The 15,146-nt window shown below is 28.1% G+C and overlaps 1 protein-coding gene across 2 annotated transcripts in view; it reads right to left on the reverse strand.

The window, feature by feature from the left end:
• Nucleotides 1–9,981, reverse strand: part of LOC136072008 (bromodomain-containing protein 7-like) — a 33,312-nt gene extending 23,331 nt beyond the window's left edge. For both annotated transcript variants that reach the window (XR_010644160.1, XM_065819365.1), the window contains exons 1-2: nucleotides 9,837–9,981; nucleotides 5,534–5,721 (exon numbers count right to left, since the gene is read on the reverse strand). Coding sequence is in view for 1 of the 2 variants with exons in the window: in XM_065819365.1 (XP_065675437.1) it covers nucleotides 5,534–5,721; nucleotides 9,837–9,876 (228 nt within the window). In the remaining variant the exon portion in view is untranslated. The remainder of the gene's footprint in view (nucleotides 1–5,533; nucleotides 5,722–9,836) is intronic.
• Between the last annotated feature and the right edge of the window lie 5,165 nt (nucleotides 9,982–15,146).

The raw sequence follows: 15,146 nt of genomic DNA on the forward strand, positions 1-15,146 counted from the left end.
TTTACTATATTATTACAAATATAGTAAAATAAGTTTAACTTGACTGACTGGAGTGCCTGACAGTTGTTTAAAAATGGTTGATAAACTCTCTGAAATGGCAGCAAGTGGGATTATTAAAACTCTGCTAACTTTTTGGATTTAATCGACAATCATATCCCAGTAGGTCATAAATACCACAAGGATTTCTAAAGAAATACTCTAAAAGTGAGTTACAGTTGCATGTAAAACATCAAACCAATCATTAACTCGCATAACAACAACAATAGCAATAACAGTATATTCTGAAATAAAAATTTTTACATTTCATGGTTATTTAATAATAGTACGAGTACTAATCTAACGTAAACACCAATGAAATAATAATAATAGCAATCATATAATAATAAAGTAAGTTTAACGAAGAGAATAATAATAATTTGGTATTGGTATGGATATAAATCACTATTAGGGGCAGCACAATTTTAGCCTAATCAACTATGGACTTACACAGTATGCAATATGGCACCATCTTAAAGATCAAGTGCATGTATTATTCAAGAATTAAACACTATATTTCTCAAACAAAAGGTCCAGACAAAAATTTGGGCAGACATTGATATAGCATTCCAAAGCGTTTAAAATGCTTGTATAAGTGGAATGTTAAACTTGAAGTATGCCTACATACTATCAGGCAGAGCAATGTCATCAAACTGTCAAAAGAACAATAAAAAGAGCTCTGTGCAGCATACTTGAGGCAGTTATTGGATAAGATGATAAGGAACTGTATTTTATGCTGTCATAAGACAACACAAACAAGACGCCAATGTGGCAAAGGAGTACGCACAAAAGGCACCTGAATGTTATAGTCTGTAAGGTGTAGTGGTCATGATGACAAAAGGGGAGTGTAACAAATTAAATTAAAGTTAGAATAGGAAGTCATTTGCAATAGGAAACAACAACAAGATATTTATTTTCCTCAAAATTTACAATCATATAATTATAATATAATAATAAAAATAATAATAATAACAATAATAATAATAACAATATCAATACTATAAATAATAAAATCATAACACCATTATTAAGAATAAATATAAATAATGAATTGACAAGGAAGTAGTCACTCATTCGAAAAACCTGATCAAAGAAGTGACACCAAATAATTATATTAATAGTATTAATTTAAAAAATAATAACATTAACAATAACAACTTTATTCAATAATAGAGCAAAAGTAACAGCAAAAATAATAGTATTTATAATCATAATAGTAATAGTAATAATAAAAATAGCAGTAATAAAAATAATAAAAAATAATGACAAAAAACAATAAAGTTTCTATAAAAATAGAAATAAGAAGATATAGAAAAATAAGAAAACTAAAAGAAGTTAATAATGATAAAAAAATTAAAATAATTTTTTTTAGAATTTGTTTAAATTTTCTTTGTTTTGAATAAAAATCTTGTTTTGATCTTTCTGTTTTATGGAGTTGAAAATTTATTATTTGGATTGATTGACCCTGAGCTGATAACAATTTATTTATATTACAGTTGCCAACTCGTCCCCAAACCTGACAACAGTAGTTGAGATGAGATTGAAAAATTGCAAAATACAGATTCTTAAACATAGTTTTATCAACATAATGGAAAATTATTGAAAGAACGCCATTAGCTCAATTAATTTTTTTAACAGAGTGCACCTATATAAAAATTCCATGAGAGGTTCAAATCTTTAAAAATACCAAGATATTTAACAAGGTGTGTTAGATATAAATGTCTGTTACTATTTTTAATTTTAGTTATATGTTTGTTTTGAATGTTGTACAAAAGTTTTTATCTTGGAGATGAAAAAAATTAATTTCAGTTTTTTCCAAGCTCAAAGAAATTAAGTTTGCATTTAGCCAATGAACTAAACCTTTTAGATCTAAGTTTATATTCTTACACAAGGAATAATGAGAATTATTAATATGCAAGATATTATTATCATTAGCAAACAAATTGACTGATGAGAAGTGGACAGAATTATTTGGATCGTTAATATAAATCAAAAACAATAGAACAGAACCCTGGGGAACACCACAAACTATGTGTTATTTAATTTGTAACCATTATTGCTAACAAACTGCTTTCAATTTGAGAGATAAGATTAAAACCAATTACAAGCAACTCCTCGGATTCCATAATGTTCAAGTTTAGAAATTAAAGTGGTATGATTAACAGTATTGAAAGCTTTTTGTAAAATGGATAAAAACACCACCAAAGAAATGAACAGTATTCAATGTCTTTTTTATTTTTTCGGTTATACTTATTTAAGCATGACAAGGATAGTGTTTTGATCGAAATTCAAACTTAAATTCATTTAAACAGTTAAAGGAACTCAAAAATGAGTATAATCTAGAACACATTAGTTTTTCAAGGAGCTTGCTAATGTTAGATAGAATTGAAATTGGTCTATAGTTGGTACATGAGAGTTTTGAGCCCATTTTTATATACTGGAATGACACAAGATCATTTCAAATGTCAGGAAAAATTTTATTTAAAAAGGAGATGTTAAATAGCTTGGAGAGAATATGAGAAAATTCAAAATTAAAATTAGTAAAAATGTTTGTGAGGATGCTGTTAGGACCTATTGATTTTTTAGGTTTCAATTTAGATATAAGTGATTAGATTTCAGAATGGTTTTTGGAGATATCAGTTAACTATGAAGATTTAGATGTTTAAGATTTTTATAGCTAATGTAAGATGAGTGAATTTTAGAAATAGGTTTATGAGCTACATTTGTGAAAAAGTTATTGAATTCTTTGCAGATTAGAGTTGGTCCAGTTATGTATGTTTCGTTAACTTGTAAGCAATTTGGAGTTATATTATTGACATTTTCGACATTTATTAGACTTTTTATGCCTTTCCAGGTTTCACAAAGATTTTTTACATTTTCTGAAAATAATTTTTTGAAATATATATTTTTACACAATTTTATCAGATTAATTATGGTATATTTATAGCATTTAAAGATTTTAGTTTAATTATAATTATTAGATCTTTTATCTTTAACATTTTCCCTTGGATAAGATTTCGAATTTAAGTTGATTTTATTATTCCTTTAGTAATCCATGGCTTGAATTGATGCTTGCAGCTCTTAATAGTAATTTTTTTGAGTGGCACAGAAAGTTACAAGTGAAGTATTTTATATACATATATGCTCCTAACAGTGAATGCATCAAAATAAAATGCAAAACACATTACACTTCATGTAATAATGTTATTAACATTTATTTTATAATTTAATAAGTGTAAAAGACTCTTCAGAAAAAAAAATACAATTATATACACAACTATAATCACACTTCCACCCACCCACTCACACATTTACATACATATATATTTTGTAAAACCTTAAGTTAAAATATATATTTTAGTTATACTAAGGTACTTTTTATTCAGGTCTAAACGCAGTTTTAATCTCTGTATTCTACGATAAAAAGTGTGTGTGCGTGTTATGTGAATGTATATATATATATATATATATATATATATATATACATATATATATATATATATATATATATATATACATATATATATACATATATATATATACATATATATATATATATAAAATATATAATATATATATATATGTATATATATATATATATTATATATATATATATACATATATATATATATATATATATATATATATATATATATATATATATATATATATATATATATATATATATATATATATATATATATATATATATATATATATATTAGTGTGCATCACAAAATAACAATATAAAAAATTGATTTTGTCTGACACCTAATTGTGTTCTATATAAAAAAAACAATGACTTTCAAAAATTTTAGAATAAGAAATATTTTTAGAGGTCCCCCGACACCCTTGAATATTTGACCAGTCCCTAATGATTTCAAAAAAATAGTTCTTTAAAAGTAGGTCATGTTGGGTCTTAAATTAAGTGATATTTTATAAAAATTTTAAAAATAATCATCATTTTATTAAAAGAAATTCACATTAGATTTTACTGCAATAAATATGACATTTTTAAAATAAAAATGAAAAAGATGATTTTTTGTAGTTTTATATATACATAGCAGAGAAACATAAAATGTTCTTTTCTTTTTTTAATTATTATTTTTGAAATTTTTTAAAAATTTCGCTTAATTTGAGACCCAACACGACCTACTTTTAAAAAACTATATATTTTATAAATATTAGGGACTGGTCAAATATTCAAGAGTGTCGGGGGACCTCTAAAAATATTTCTTATTCTAAAATTTTTGAAAGTTTTTGTTTTTTTGATATATAGAACACAATTAGGTGTCAGACAAAATCAATTTTTTAAATTGTTATTTTGTGATGCACCCCAATATATATATATATATATATATATATATATATATATATATATATATATATATATATATATATATATACATATATACATATATACATATATACATATATACATATATACATATATAATATATATATATATATATATATATATATATATATATATATATATATATATATATATATATATATATATATATATATATATATATATATATATATATATATAGATCTATAGTTTGTTGGCTTTAGGAAGAGCGGAAGGAAAAAAGTGATTCTTACGCCAACACATACGTCACTTTTAATTACTTTTGACTTTCGTCCAACATTTCCGTGTTGGACGAAAGTAAAAACCATTAATTTAATTACAAATTAATCGTTTTTTAAAAAAACCACAAAAACGCAAATTTAATTGACCAGAATGTTTTTAAAAACATTCTGAATGTTTTTATAACATTTTGAATGTTTTTAACAATATAAACAAAGTTTTTATTTTTATTTTTTTTAATAAAATGTTTTTATTTTTATTTTTTTTAATAAAATGTTTTTATTTTTATTTTTTTTCTGTAAATCATGCGCGGAGTGTTGCTACATCGACTATCTTATAGCCTGACTCGCAAGGGAGTGCTGCTACATCGACTGACAAATAGCCTGACTCGCAAGGGAGTGCTGCTACATCGACTGACAAATAGCCTGACCCGCAAGGGAGTGCTGCTACATCGACTGAGGGTTTGGTTGGGGCAGGCAGTCTATCATTATTAAAAAAAAAAAATTCCGGTCTTGCATTTTAATTTTTACTTTTTGTCAACAAAATATCGAAAAAACTTTCGGACAACATCTAAGGGTTGTATATATATATATATATATGTATATACATATATATATACATACATATGTTGTCAATAGTTAGATTAAGTTATTATTAGATCTCCCAAAAATTGCATCTTCTGTTCAAGACAATAAATTCTCCTTAATAAATCATAATTCCATTGTTATTATTAAAGTTAATAGAGGGCATGTTGTCACCTACAATATTTGACTTGTAACATTTTAACAAACAATGTTATTTTAGTATAGTATTTCTAGGGACAAAGTTAAGTTCTAATGCAAAGACTATTATTTTAAAAAACAAAACAACTTTAAAGTTTAATAAAAGTTAAAATTTACAAACCTCCTCATTTCTAGCTCTTTTGTGCTTTTTTCTTTTCTTCTTATGATGAGTGTGTTCACTTTCCGAAAGTGTGGATCCTTCTTTAAATCTCTTGCTTTTTTGATATAAATCATGCTCTTTTATTGGATCTTTCAATTTTTTCTCCTGATCTACTTTCAAAACAAGCCTTGGCAGAGGTTTTTCTTCAACTAAAATAAAAATATAATTCAAAATATAAACTTTTTTTAAAAAAATAAAATTACCATCAAAAACTTAAAAATATAAACTTTATGTCAAAAAACTGATTGTTTTTGATTCATAAATTTTAAACTAATAATTCTAAATATTTCGAATTTTTTAAAAATCAAATATAACTATTATAAGTATCACAATATCATACAATAATATAACAAAATATACAATGTAACAAAATTATATTATACAATTCAGTATTAAGTATATTATAGCTTTAGAAAATAAATTAACTTTGAGTTTGGGTAGAAAGTATCTACATATAAAACAACATTTTTGACAACTTTAAAAAAGTTTGTTTTTTTAATTATCATTTTTCTTAATTTTGTCATTAATCTTCTTCTTAATAATAAATTGCTTCTGTTTTTCTTTTTCTTTTTTTTTTCAAAATTCGCAATTTGATATTCTTAACTTTTCTTATATGTAAACTTAAGGACAATTTGTTTTGCTCATACTTTAAAATTCTGTACTTTAAAAGTTTCTCTTTTTTTTTTCATAGATAACATAGAGTTGTCTGTTATGTTAATGTGATATACATACATAATGTGATATATATGTTCTGCTCATGAAGCTATCTGTCATAAATGTAAAAACGATTGGTCATTTTGAAAAACTTTGCAGATCATCTAATGTTTCTGCTGGTATTCCTAAAATTGATGATGATTACTTCTGTGCCACTATATCAGCTTCAGCAAACTCTCTCTTTAAAGTCATTCATAATATCATTATTAATGATAAGTATAAAGGAGAAACTTTAATTGATAGTGGGAGTACAAACAAAAGTTTCATTAACAATAAACTAATGGCTCTACTCAATTTAGATGTTTTTTATGAATAGAGTATAATCGGAATGGCATCAGCTTCTTTATCAGCAAAATCAGATGGATATTGTTATGCTTCAATAACTCTTTAAAACAAAATCTATAACAAAGTCAAGTTACATGCTATTTAACTTATGTATAGATATTATTCTTAGCACAGATTTTTAGGAGTTGCATGAGAGTATTACCATTAAGTATGTTGGGAAAAGATCATCCATAACATTTGCAGCTTTAACAACAATGAAAACCAAACCTCCTGAATTGTTTGCTAATTTCACGAAAGATTGTCAACTGATTGCCACTAGATCTACAAATTATTCTCAAAGAGATAGAATTTATTAAATCTGAAATTCACTTCCAAACAGGAACAATAGAGCCAAGTAATTCACTTTGGTAGGTTCAGGTCTTAGTAGTAAATGAAAAGACTAAACGTCGTATAGTAGTTGATTATTTTGAAACTATTAATAAGTATACCCAATTGGGCGCATATCCTTTACCTAAGATTGAAATGATTGTAAGCATAATTTCCAAATACAAAATTTATAGTACTCTCAACCTTCAGTCAGCATACTACCAAATACCTTTACCCAAAAGAGATCAACGATATACTACTTTCGAAGCTATTAAGTTGTGGCAATATATTAGAATGCCCTTTGGAGTTATTAATAGATGTTTTCAATGCAAAATAGTTGACTTTGTTAAAACATATAAACTAACTGACTGCTTTCCTTTCATTGATAACATTATAATATGTGGTAATAGTCAAAAAGAACATGATAAAAATCTGTTTAAGTTCAGACTAGCTGTCATTGATGCTGGAATTACATTTAATAAAGAGAAATGTATATTTTCAACTAAGACTTTAGACTTTATAGGTTACCATATATCTTATGGCTCTTTAAAACCTGATCCTCAGAGACTTGCTCCTCTCATTGAGTTACTTCCACCTGATAATATAAAGTCTTTACAGGGTATTATTGGAATGTTCTTATAGTATGCAAAATGGATAAGAAAGTTCTCGATAAAATTAAACCTTTGAAATCTGTCACTCAATTCCCACTCAATCAGCAGTAAATACCAGCAATTGAAACATTAAAAAATGAGCTTGTTCAATCTTCCATGCAAACCATTGATGAGAGGTATATACCTTTTACTGTAGAGACTGAAGCTTCTGATTTTGCCATATCCGCCACACTTAACCAGGATGGAAGGCCTGTTGCCTTCCACTCATGAATCCTTCAAGGGAGTGAATAATACTATTCATCAGTGGAGAAAGAAGCTCAAGCGATAGTCGAAGCCATAAATCATTGACACTATTTTCTTTTGGGTCGACATTTTATTCTCATCACTGACAAACGGTCTGTGGCATTTATGAATGATTATAAATCAAGCAGTAAAATAAAGAATGATTAAATAATGTTTTGATAAGAATATGCAAGAATAGCCTTGTCTCCATATTCTTATAATATCCATTATCGTCCAGGCCAATGTAATAGTGATCCAGATTATTTACTCATGTTAGATGTGCAGCAATAAGTTCAGAATCATTATAAGATCTGCATGCTACACTTTTCTATCCTGGCGTTACTCGCCTTCATTATTTTATTCGATCAAGAAACCTCCCTTATTCAGTAGAAGATGTAAAGAAAATATGTGAAAATTGTAGAGCATGTAAAGAAATAAAACCCAAGTACTATCGCCCAAATGATGTGTACTTAATTAAAGCAACTCAGCCTTTCGAACATATATCTATTGACAGCAAAGATCCATTACCTTTTTCAACCCCTAAACTATATATGCTAACAATTGTAAACAAATACTCCTGTTTTCCCTTTGCTTATCCTGTAAAAAATATGACAACTCAGACAATAATTAACTGTTTAGCTGACCTTTTTTCCATGTTTGGCATGCCTAGCTATGTTCATTCTGATCACGGATCCTTATTAATATCATCTGAATTAAAGCACTGGTTCTGATCAAAAGAGATCGCCACTAGCAAAACAACCCCTTACAATCTGACCGGAAATGGGCAAGTTGAAAGATACAATGAAATTATTTGAAAGTCAATTTTACTCACTCTAAAATCTCAAAATCATCATGGAAAAGAGTTCTACCTGATGCACTTCATGGTACAAGATCTCTATTATATACTTCTACTAATTGTAGTCGACACGAACATCTTTTCAATTTTCAAATAAGATCATCATCTGAGTCCTCAATTCCATCATGGCTTGTCAACCCAGGACCTGCACCTATAAAAAGAAATGCAATGCAAAGTAAATATGAAGATTCAGTAAATGAGGTTCGGCTCATTGAAGCAAATCCTCATTATGCTTGTGTGAGATTTTCTTGTGGTCATGAGACTACGCTGTCTACTAAACAACTTCCATTAGAACAAGACCTATAATACAAACATCAAACAACAATTTAAAAGTAACAGCCACTGATAACTATCCTCTAACCCCTAATGGTAGCAATGAAACTCCTTTAAACACCAAGAAGGAACTAGAAAACAATGTGAACCCTATTGAGCAAATAAACATTCTTCCTCATAGATCTTCACGAATTTCTAAAGCACCAGAAATCTTAATTTATACACCTGGACACTTTTAAGAGGAGGGTGAATGTTATGTTAATGTGATATATATATATATATATATATATATATATATATATATATATATATATATATATATATATATATATATATATATATATTTATATATATATTAATTTTTAATTGTTTATTATTATTATTACTACTATTATTATTATTATTATTTTTGTTATTGTTATTATCATTATTATTATTTATATTATCTAAGGTATGATTTTACAAATAGAATAATTAGGCATAATAAATAAGCCTATTAACCTTATTTCAATTATATAACGTCGATTGATCTTTTTATCTTAGATATTTAGAATTTTTAATGCTAATTTTTTGAACTTGATTATTCACTCTAATGTAATTTATTTTTTGATGGTTTTACCATTTTATCGCGTAATTTTTTAGAATATAAATTTTAATTTAATAAAAAAATAGGGAAGGCTAAAAAAAGTTGGGTATTTATGCTATACAGAATATTTTTAGATGTAACATTATATTTTGATTTTTTAAAAAAACATTCTTTGTAATACAATTTTTTTTATTTTTAATTTCTTAATAATTGTTTAAAAAGTAACTGGTTAACGGCTCCCTCTTTTAAATCTACAGATAAAATGAACAGATTTTCATAAAAAGCATTCACCTTCTTCATTAGATTCTCTAATTTTTTTTCCTTTGCCCATATTATCACTTTTTTCTCAAAAAAAAAAGTTTCAACGAAGCCATAACCAAGGCTATTGTATTTATACGCTTATTTCGATATTTTGCAGACGCAAAATACCAGCATTTTTTAAATTCCTCTGCTTTTAATTTTTTTTTTTTTTTTTTTTTTTACGGAGCAATAAATATATTTATATTTAAATAGTATATTATATATATAATAATATATATAGAAATAATATATTATAATAATGCATTAATATTTATGAGCGAAAACTATGAAGTTTTCTTGTTTTTCTACCCGAACTTTGCAAAACTTAGCAAAAAAGTCAGACAAATTATTGTCTTGCACTGTTTTTTTTCTCATTTATAACAGAGTAACCTTAAGCAAGTTCTTATCTACACTATATATAGTTCTAAGTTCTTATCTACAACATATATATATATATATATATATATATATATATATATATATATATATATATATATATATATATATATATATATATATATATATATATATATATATATATATATATATATTAGGGTGATATCTTTTATACAACCTCGTTTCCCTGTCTCATAATTTGATTAGCTTTTATTTAAGATTAAATAAAATAATACATTCAAGGCGATTTGATAAATAAAACCTCACGCACAAAATAATTTTATAAATTTTATTTATTAGCTTTTTGGCCCAATTTTTGAAGTTACAGTAAGCAGATACAAAATTGAACACAAGTTGTAGAGTTACATGCATACAACATTATATAGGATCATCAAAAGCACAAGGAAGTCAAATACTTACAATAATGTCATTAGAAAGGATGAATCTCAGTGGGAGGTTGTCCTTGTTGCGGCAGGAGTTGTGCAATTCTTGCATAACTTTGATGGCACGCTCACACCACTGGTTGCTTCGGGCAATGTTGATTGGAGAGTCTGTTTTCCAGTGGGTTTTCAAGCAATTAAGAGCTTTTGGTTAGTCATTGAGAGCTTCAGATAGTTCTTCAAAATCTTCAACGCGGAACAATTGACTGCTGAAAGAATGGTCAGCCAATGAGTAAGAAATAAATAAACAGATTTTACGCAACCTGATCTGGGTTTCTAGCAATAAAATAAACGCAAGAAGGGCTAGAATGGCACGAGAGTTCCAGCGTGCATTGCTGATGTTTGGGATCTGTTTTAAATTCACGAAGGGAATCTCACTCCTCTCAGTTAAGTAACGGAAGACACGAGTGAAGAGAAACTACATGTCATCTCTCCAGCCGCCTGTTTCTTAATCTCAGTTTTACCGTTGCTGAAGGCTGCTTTCAATTTATCGTAATTGCTCATCAAATCCTGCACAAAGAAATACTCGATGTTTGGTGATTTAGTCAACCCATGGAGCTCATCGTCCATGACAAACGCAGTCTAGCACATGGTGCTGGTAACTGATGAACTTGGGTTTGAGGTGACCTTTCTCTTCAAACATTTGCTGTAGCCGAACAACAACACCTGTCTTCTTGCCGGTATTCACAATTGCTGTGTCGGCAACAGACAACAGTCATCACAACTAATACCCACAGGTTGAACTTATCTAACACATCCTGGAGTCCTTCTGCAATTGTTTGAGCTTTCCCATCGTTCAATTTTAGCGCACTCAACTTAATTTCTGCATATTCATTCTTAAGGACCACCGCCTGATATTCAAGGCCCTCAATGTTTTTGCCGTCAAAGTGTATGCTCCACTTCTCCGGATGAAGCTTGCCCACCACGTGTTTCTTCACCGGAGCAACTCTCGTGTAGATAGCCTTGTAGATTGCTGATTGACACGGGGCACAGTGGGCCAGAATGCACTTTTACTGGACAAAATTCATAACTAATTTAATATTAGTGCTATATTCACTAAAATTAGTATGAGTACTAATATGATGTCTGCGCTTTTTATGAAGGTAATATCTTTTTATTTCGTTGCTATGGATACCTTTATTTTGCTTAGCAACAACCTACTTTTGTTATCTGCAGATATTTTATAAGTGCTATATTCACTAAATTTGGCATGAGTACCAATATGAGATCACACTTCTTACAAAAGTGATAATTTTTTAAATTTAGTTGTTATGGATACTTATATTGCTTAGTTACCGGATACTTTCCTTAGTTACAAAGTGGTAAATTGATATTTGAATATCTTATCGGATTTTTGACCCACCTATATTGAATAAAAATTGAATATTTAGGTAAATAATGTTTTAGGAATAATAAAAGCAAAAAATAGTGCAAGAAAACGTTATCAATTTTAAATTACATCAAAAAATTATAAAACAATAATATCGTTCGAAGATTGTTTAAGTAATTGTAAAACATCTGAAGGAAATGCTTTATGATTTGTTTGGTGTGATGTTGATTTACGCAATGATGAAATAACAGGATCACTGGAAACTAGGAGTCTATTGATAAGATCAGTATTTGTTGCTTTTCTGGATATTTTTCGGCTGAAATTTTCGCGATAAGATTTAAAGTCTTTATTTCTAGCCTCTTGAGCTTCCTCTGACATAAGTCCGATGGGTAATGTAAGGCTTTTAATTATGTCATGTCCATGTATCAATACTTTGTGAACTGATTGAGCCATGTAATACCATGGATAAAGGGACACATATAGTCTAAAAGTGTCAAAACAATAATCCTTGAACTTTAAGCAGTCTATTTCATATCCTGAAGAGAGCGTTACCAAGATAATGTAAAATCTGAATATAAGGTTTTGGTCAATACCCAGAATTTCAGCTGTTTGTTCATATGCTTGTTTCAGAACCACCACTTTTAGGGAAATCAACAACAAGTCCCATTTTGTTCATAAAATCAGTCTGAATCTTTTGTTTAGCTACAGATGCCTTTTCTTTGTGTTCTTTAGATCTTGCTTGCCACTTTCTTGTTTCTTTTTTATATGCAATGTGCAATAACATCTCAAAAAATCGAATCCATGCATGAAGACTGGAAAGACCATATTTGAACTCTCTGTTAGTATAATCTATATTAAGGATATCAAGACTATTCATATTTTTTGGAGAGACACCACACACTGAACAGCATTGGTATGAGTTATTTTTTTCAGATAATATTGTTTGAACCTTCCCATCAATCATCGTAAGTTCAATAATACAATTCACTTCAATAGAAGATCCGCAAACCTCTAATAAAATCATACCCAAGCTTTCTATCTCACTTTTAATGTACTGATCTTCTTCAATCACAGATTCCTTGGATTCCATTTTGTATGCAAATCTTATGGGTCTACAATAGGCTGTGGAGGACGACTTTTGATTTCTCCAAATAGGCACCTTTTCGTTGCTGTTGTTAAATCCAGTCAAATCCAATGGGACAAGACAAGTAATAAATAATGATTCTTCACGCTTTAAATCTCTGTTAATGTCGGGTTCTGATAAAACTTGTTTATAAATGCTTTGGCCAGTAGCACCATCAAAACCAGCCTTACACATTAGTGTCATTGTTTTTATTGCTTTGTCGTTCAATATCAAGTGCCTTAGCACAGGTTCCTGAACTGCACAGATTCTTTGCAAAGTATGAGTCATTAAATCTTTTAAAGGAACTGAAGCTGAATAGTCCTCCACTGTTATGTTTGCAGGATAACATTTCAATTTTGCATCTCTGACATCATTGTAAGCGGGGTAGATATTATATTCTTTCTCCAAGGCTCCGCTTCTAATCAATTGATAGGAAGCTTTTGTCAGACTTGCATCAATTATTAAAGCCAGTGCTTCGTCTGCTGAATATTTAGTTGCTTTATCTGTATTTGATATATTTAAAACATTCTTGGCAGCAACAACAACAGATTCATCTCTAAATTTTTTATTAGCAGCAAAAAATAATTCATTGGATGAATGAGATTCAATTAAACAAGATACACGCCGTTTTTTAGTTTTATTAGAACTATTATCAAATGCAACTGGTTTTCGACCACGTCTACTTGCAGTTGGATCATTGTCTTTTTTTCTGACAATTAAATATTCATTAAGCCAGTTCACAAACTTCTTTTCAAAATTTTTCACAGTATAGTTTGCAGATTTCCACTTTTTTTTATACAAGTAAACAAATCGTTGAACAGCATGTCTAAAATCAACGTCTTTAAAATCAGCAAATTTTGGCTGAATAAATTTTAATATATCTTCAGTAATATTTTGTTTTGAAATACTAAGATTGTTTTTTTGGAAAAAATTATGAATGTCTAAGTTTAAAAAAACCATATCTAAATAATTATTGTAACAAGTATTTTGTATTTAAAAGTAAAATGTTATAATATATATGCCGCCTGGACTACTAATACTTGTTAGTAATTAAGTTACTACAAGTGTTAGTAATTAAAATTAAAAGTAATTAAATTACTGTCAGTGTTAGTAATTAAATTACTAACAACTACCGAAAATATGTTGTTGCTATGTTATGCAAAGTAAGGTATCCATCGTAACCAAAAAAAGTTAACCTCATAAGAATTCTGAATCTCATTTTAATACATACCCCCAATATTGTGTATTTAGCGCAAGTAAAATACTGTTAAAACAACGTTAATGTAAAAATGAGTTGTTGCTATGCAAAATTTAGTACCATAGCAACCAAATTAAAACTTACATAAAATCTGAACGGGGATTTAAGGGGACGAGCAATCAATTAAAACTCAATTGAAGCATTATATAGCTCAAATAAATATAAGACAACACATGGCAAATTGTGGTAATTATTAGTTATTGTGCGGCAAAAAATAAGTTTCTAAAGAAATTTTTTTTTTTAATCTGTGATTTTCAAAGTATAACTGAGATAACATGCTATGACAAATTTATTTCACACATTGGTTTTTCTTATCTCTAAATACTCTAGAATAACATGTACTAATTTTTTGTTTCAAAAACGTAGATGTAATTGAAATATAACACAACGTTGATGTCACCGTTAATTACTTATTTATAATTTTTTATTTTTTTTTTATTTTATCTCAATATTCAAACGCTTAGAGTCCTGGTAACTAAGGGATTTAATATAAATAAATTATCAATAGATTTCTCCTAATATATGTAGAAACTAAAATTAAATAGGTTTTCAAGATTAGACAACTAAAATTTTTCCCATTTTGTCCACCTACTGGCCCACTGTGCGGGGTTGGGATTTCAATGCCCTCACCAGAAAGCTAGTGGACAACATTGCTGCTCCGTGGGACGTGTTTTGAGCATGTAACAAAACGTCTTGCAATGCCAGTTGGGATATGCTTCCTTTTGTTCATTGATGCTGTATTGTCATCCTCCCA

The sequence above is a fragment of the Hydra vulgaris genome, chromosome 15 (assembly GCF_038396675.1).
Source record: "Hydra vulgaris chromosome 15, alternate assembly HydraT2T_AEP".
Taxonomy (NCBI): Eukaryota; Metazoa; Cnidaria; class Hydrozoa; order Anthoathecata; family Hydridae; genus Hydra; species Hydra vulgaris.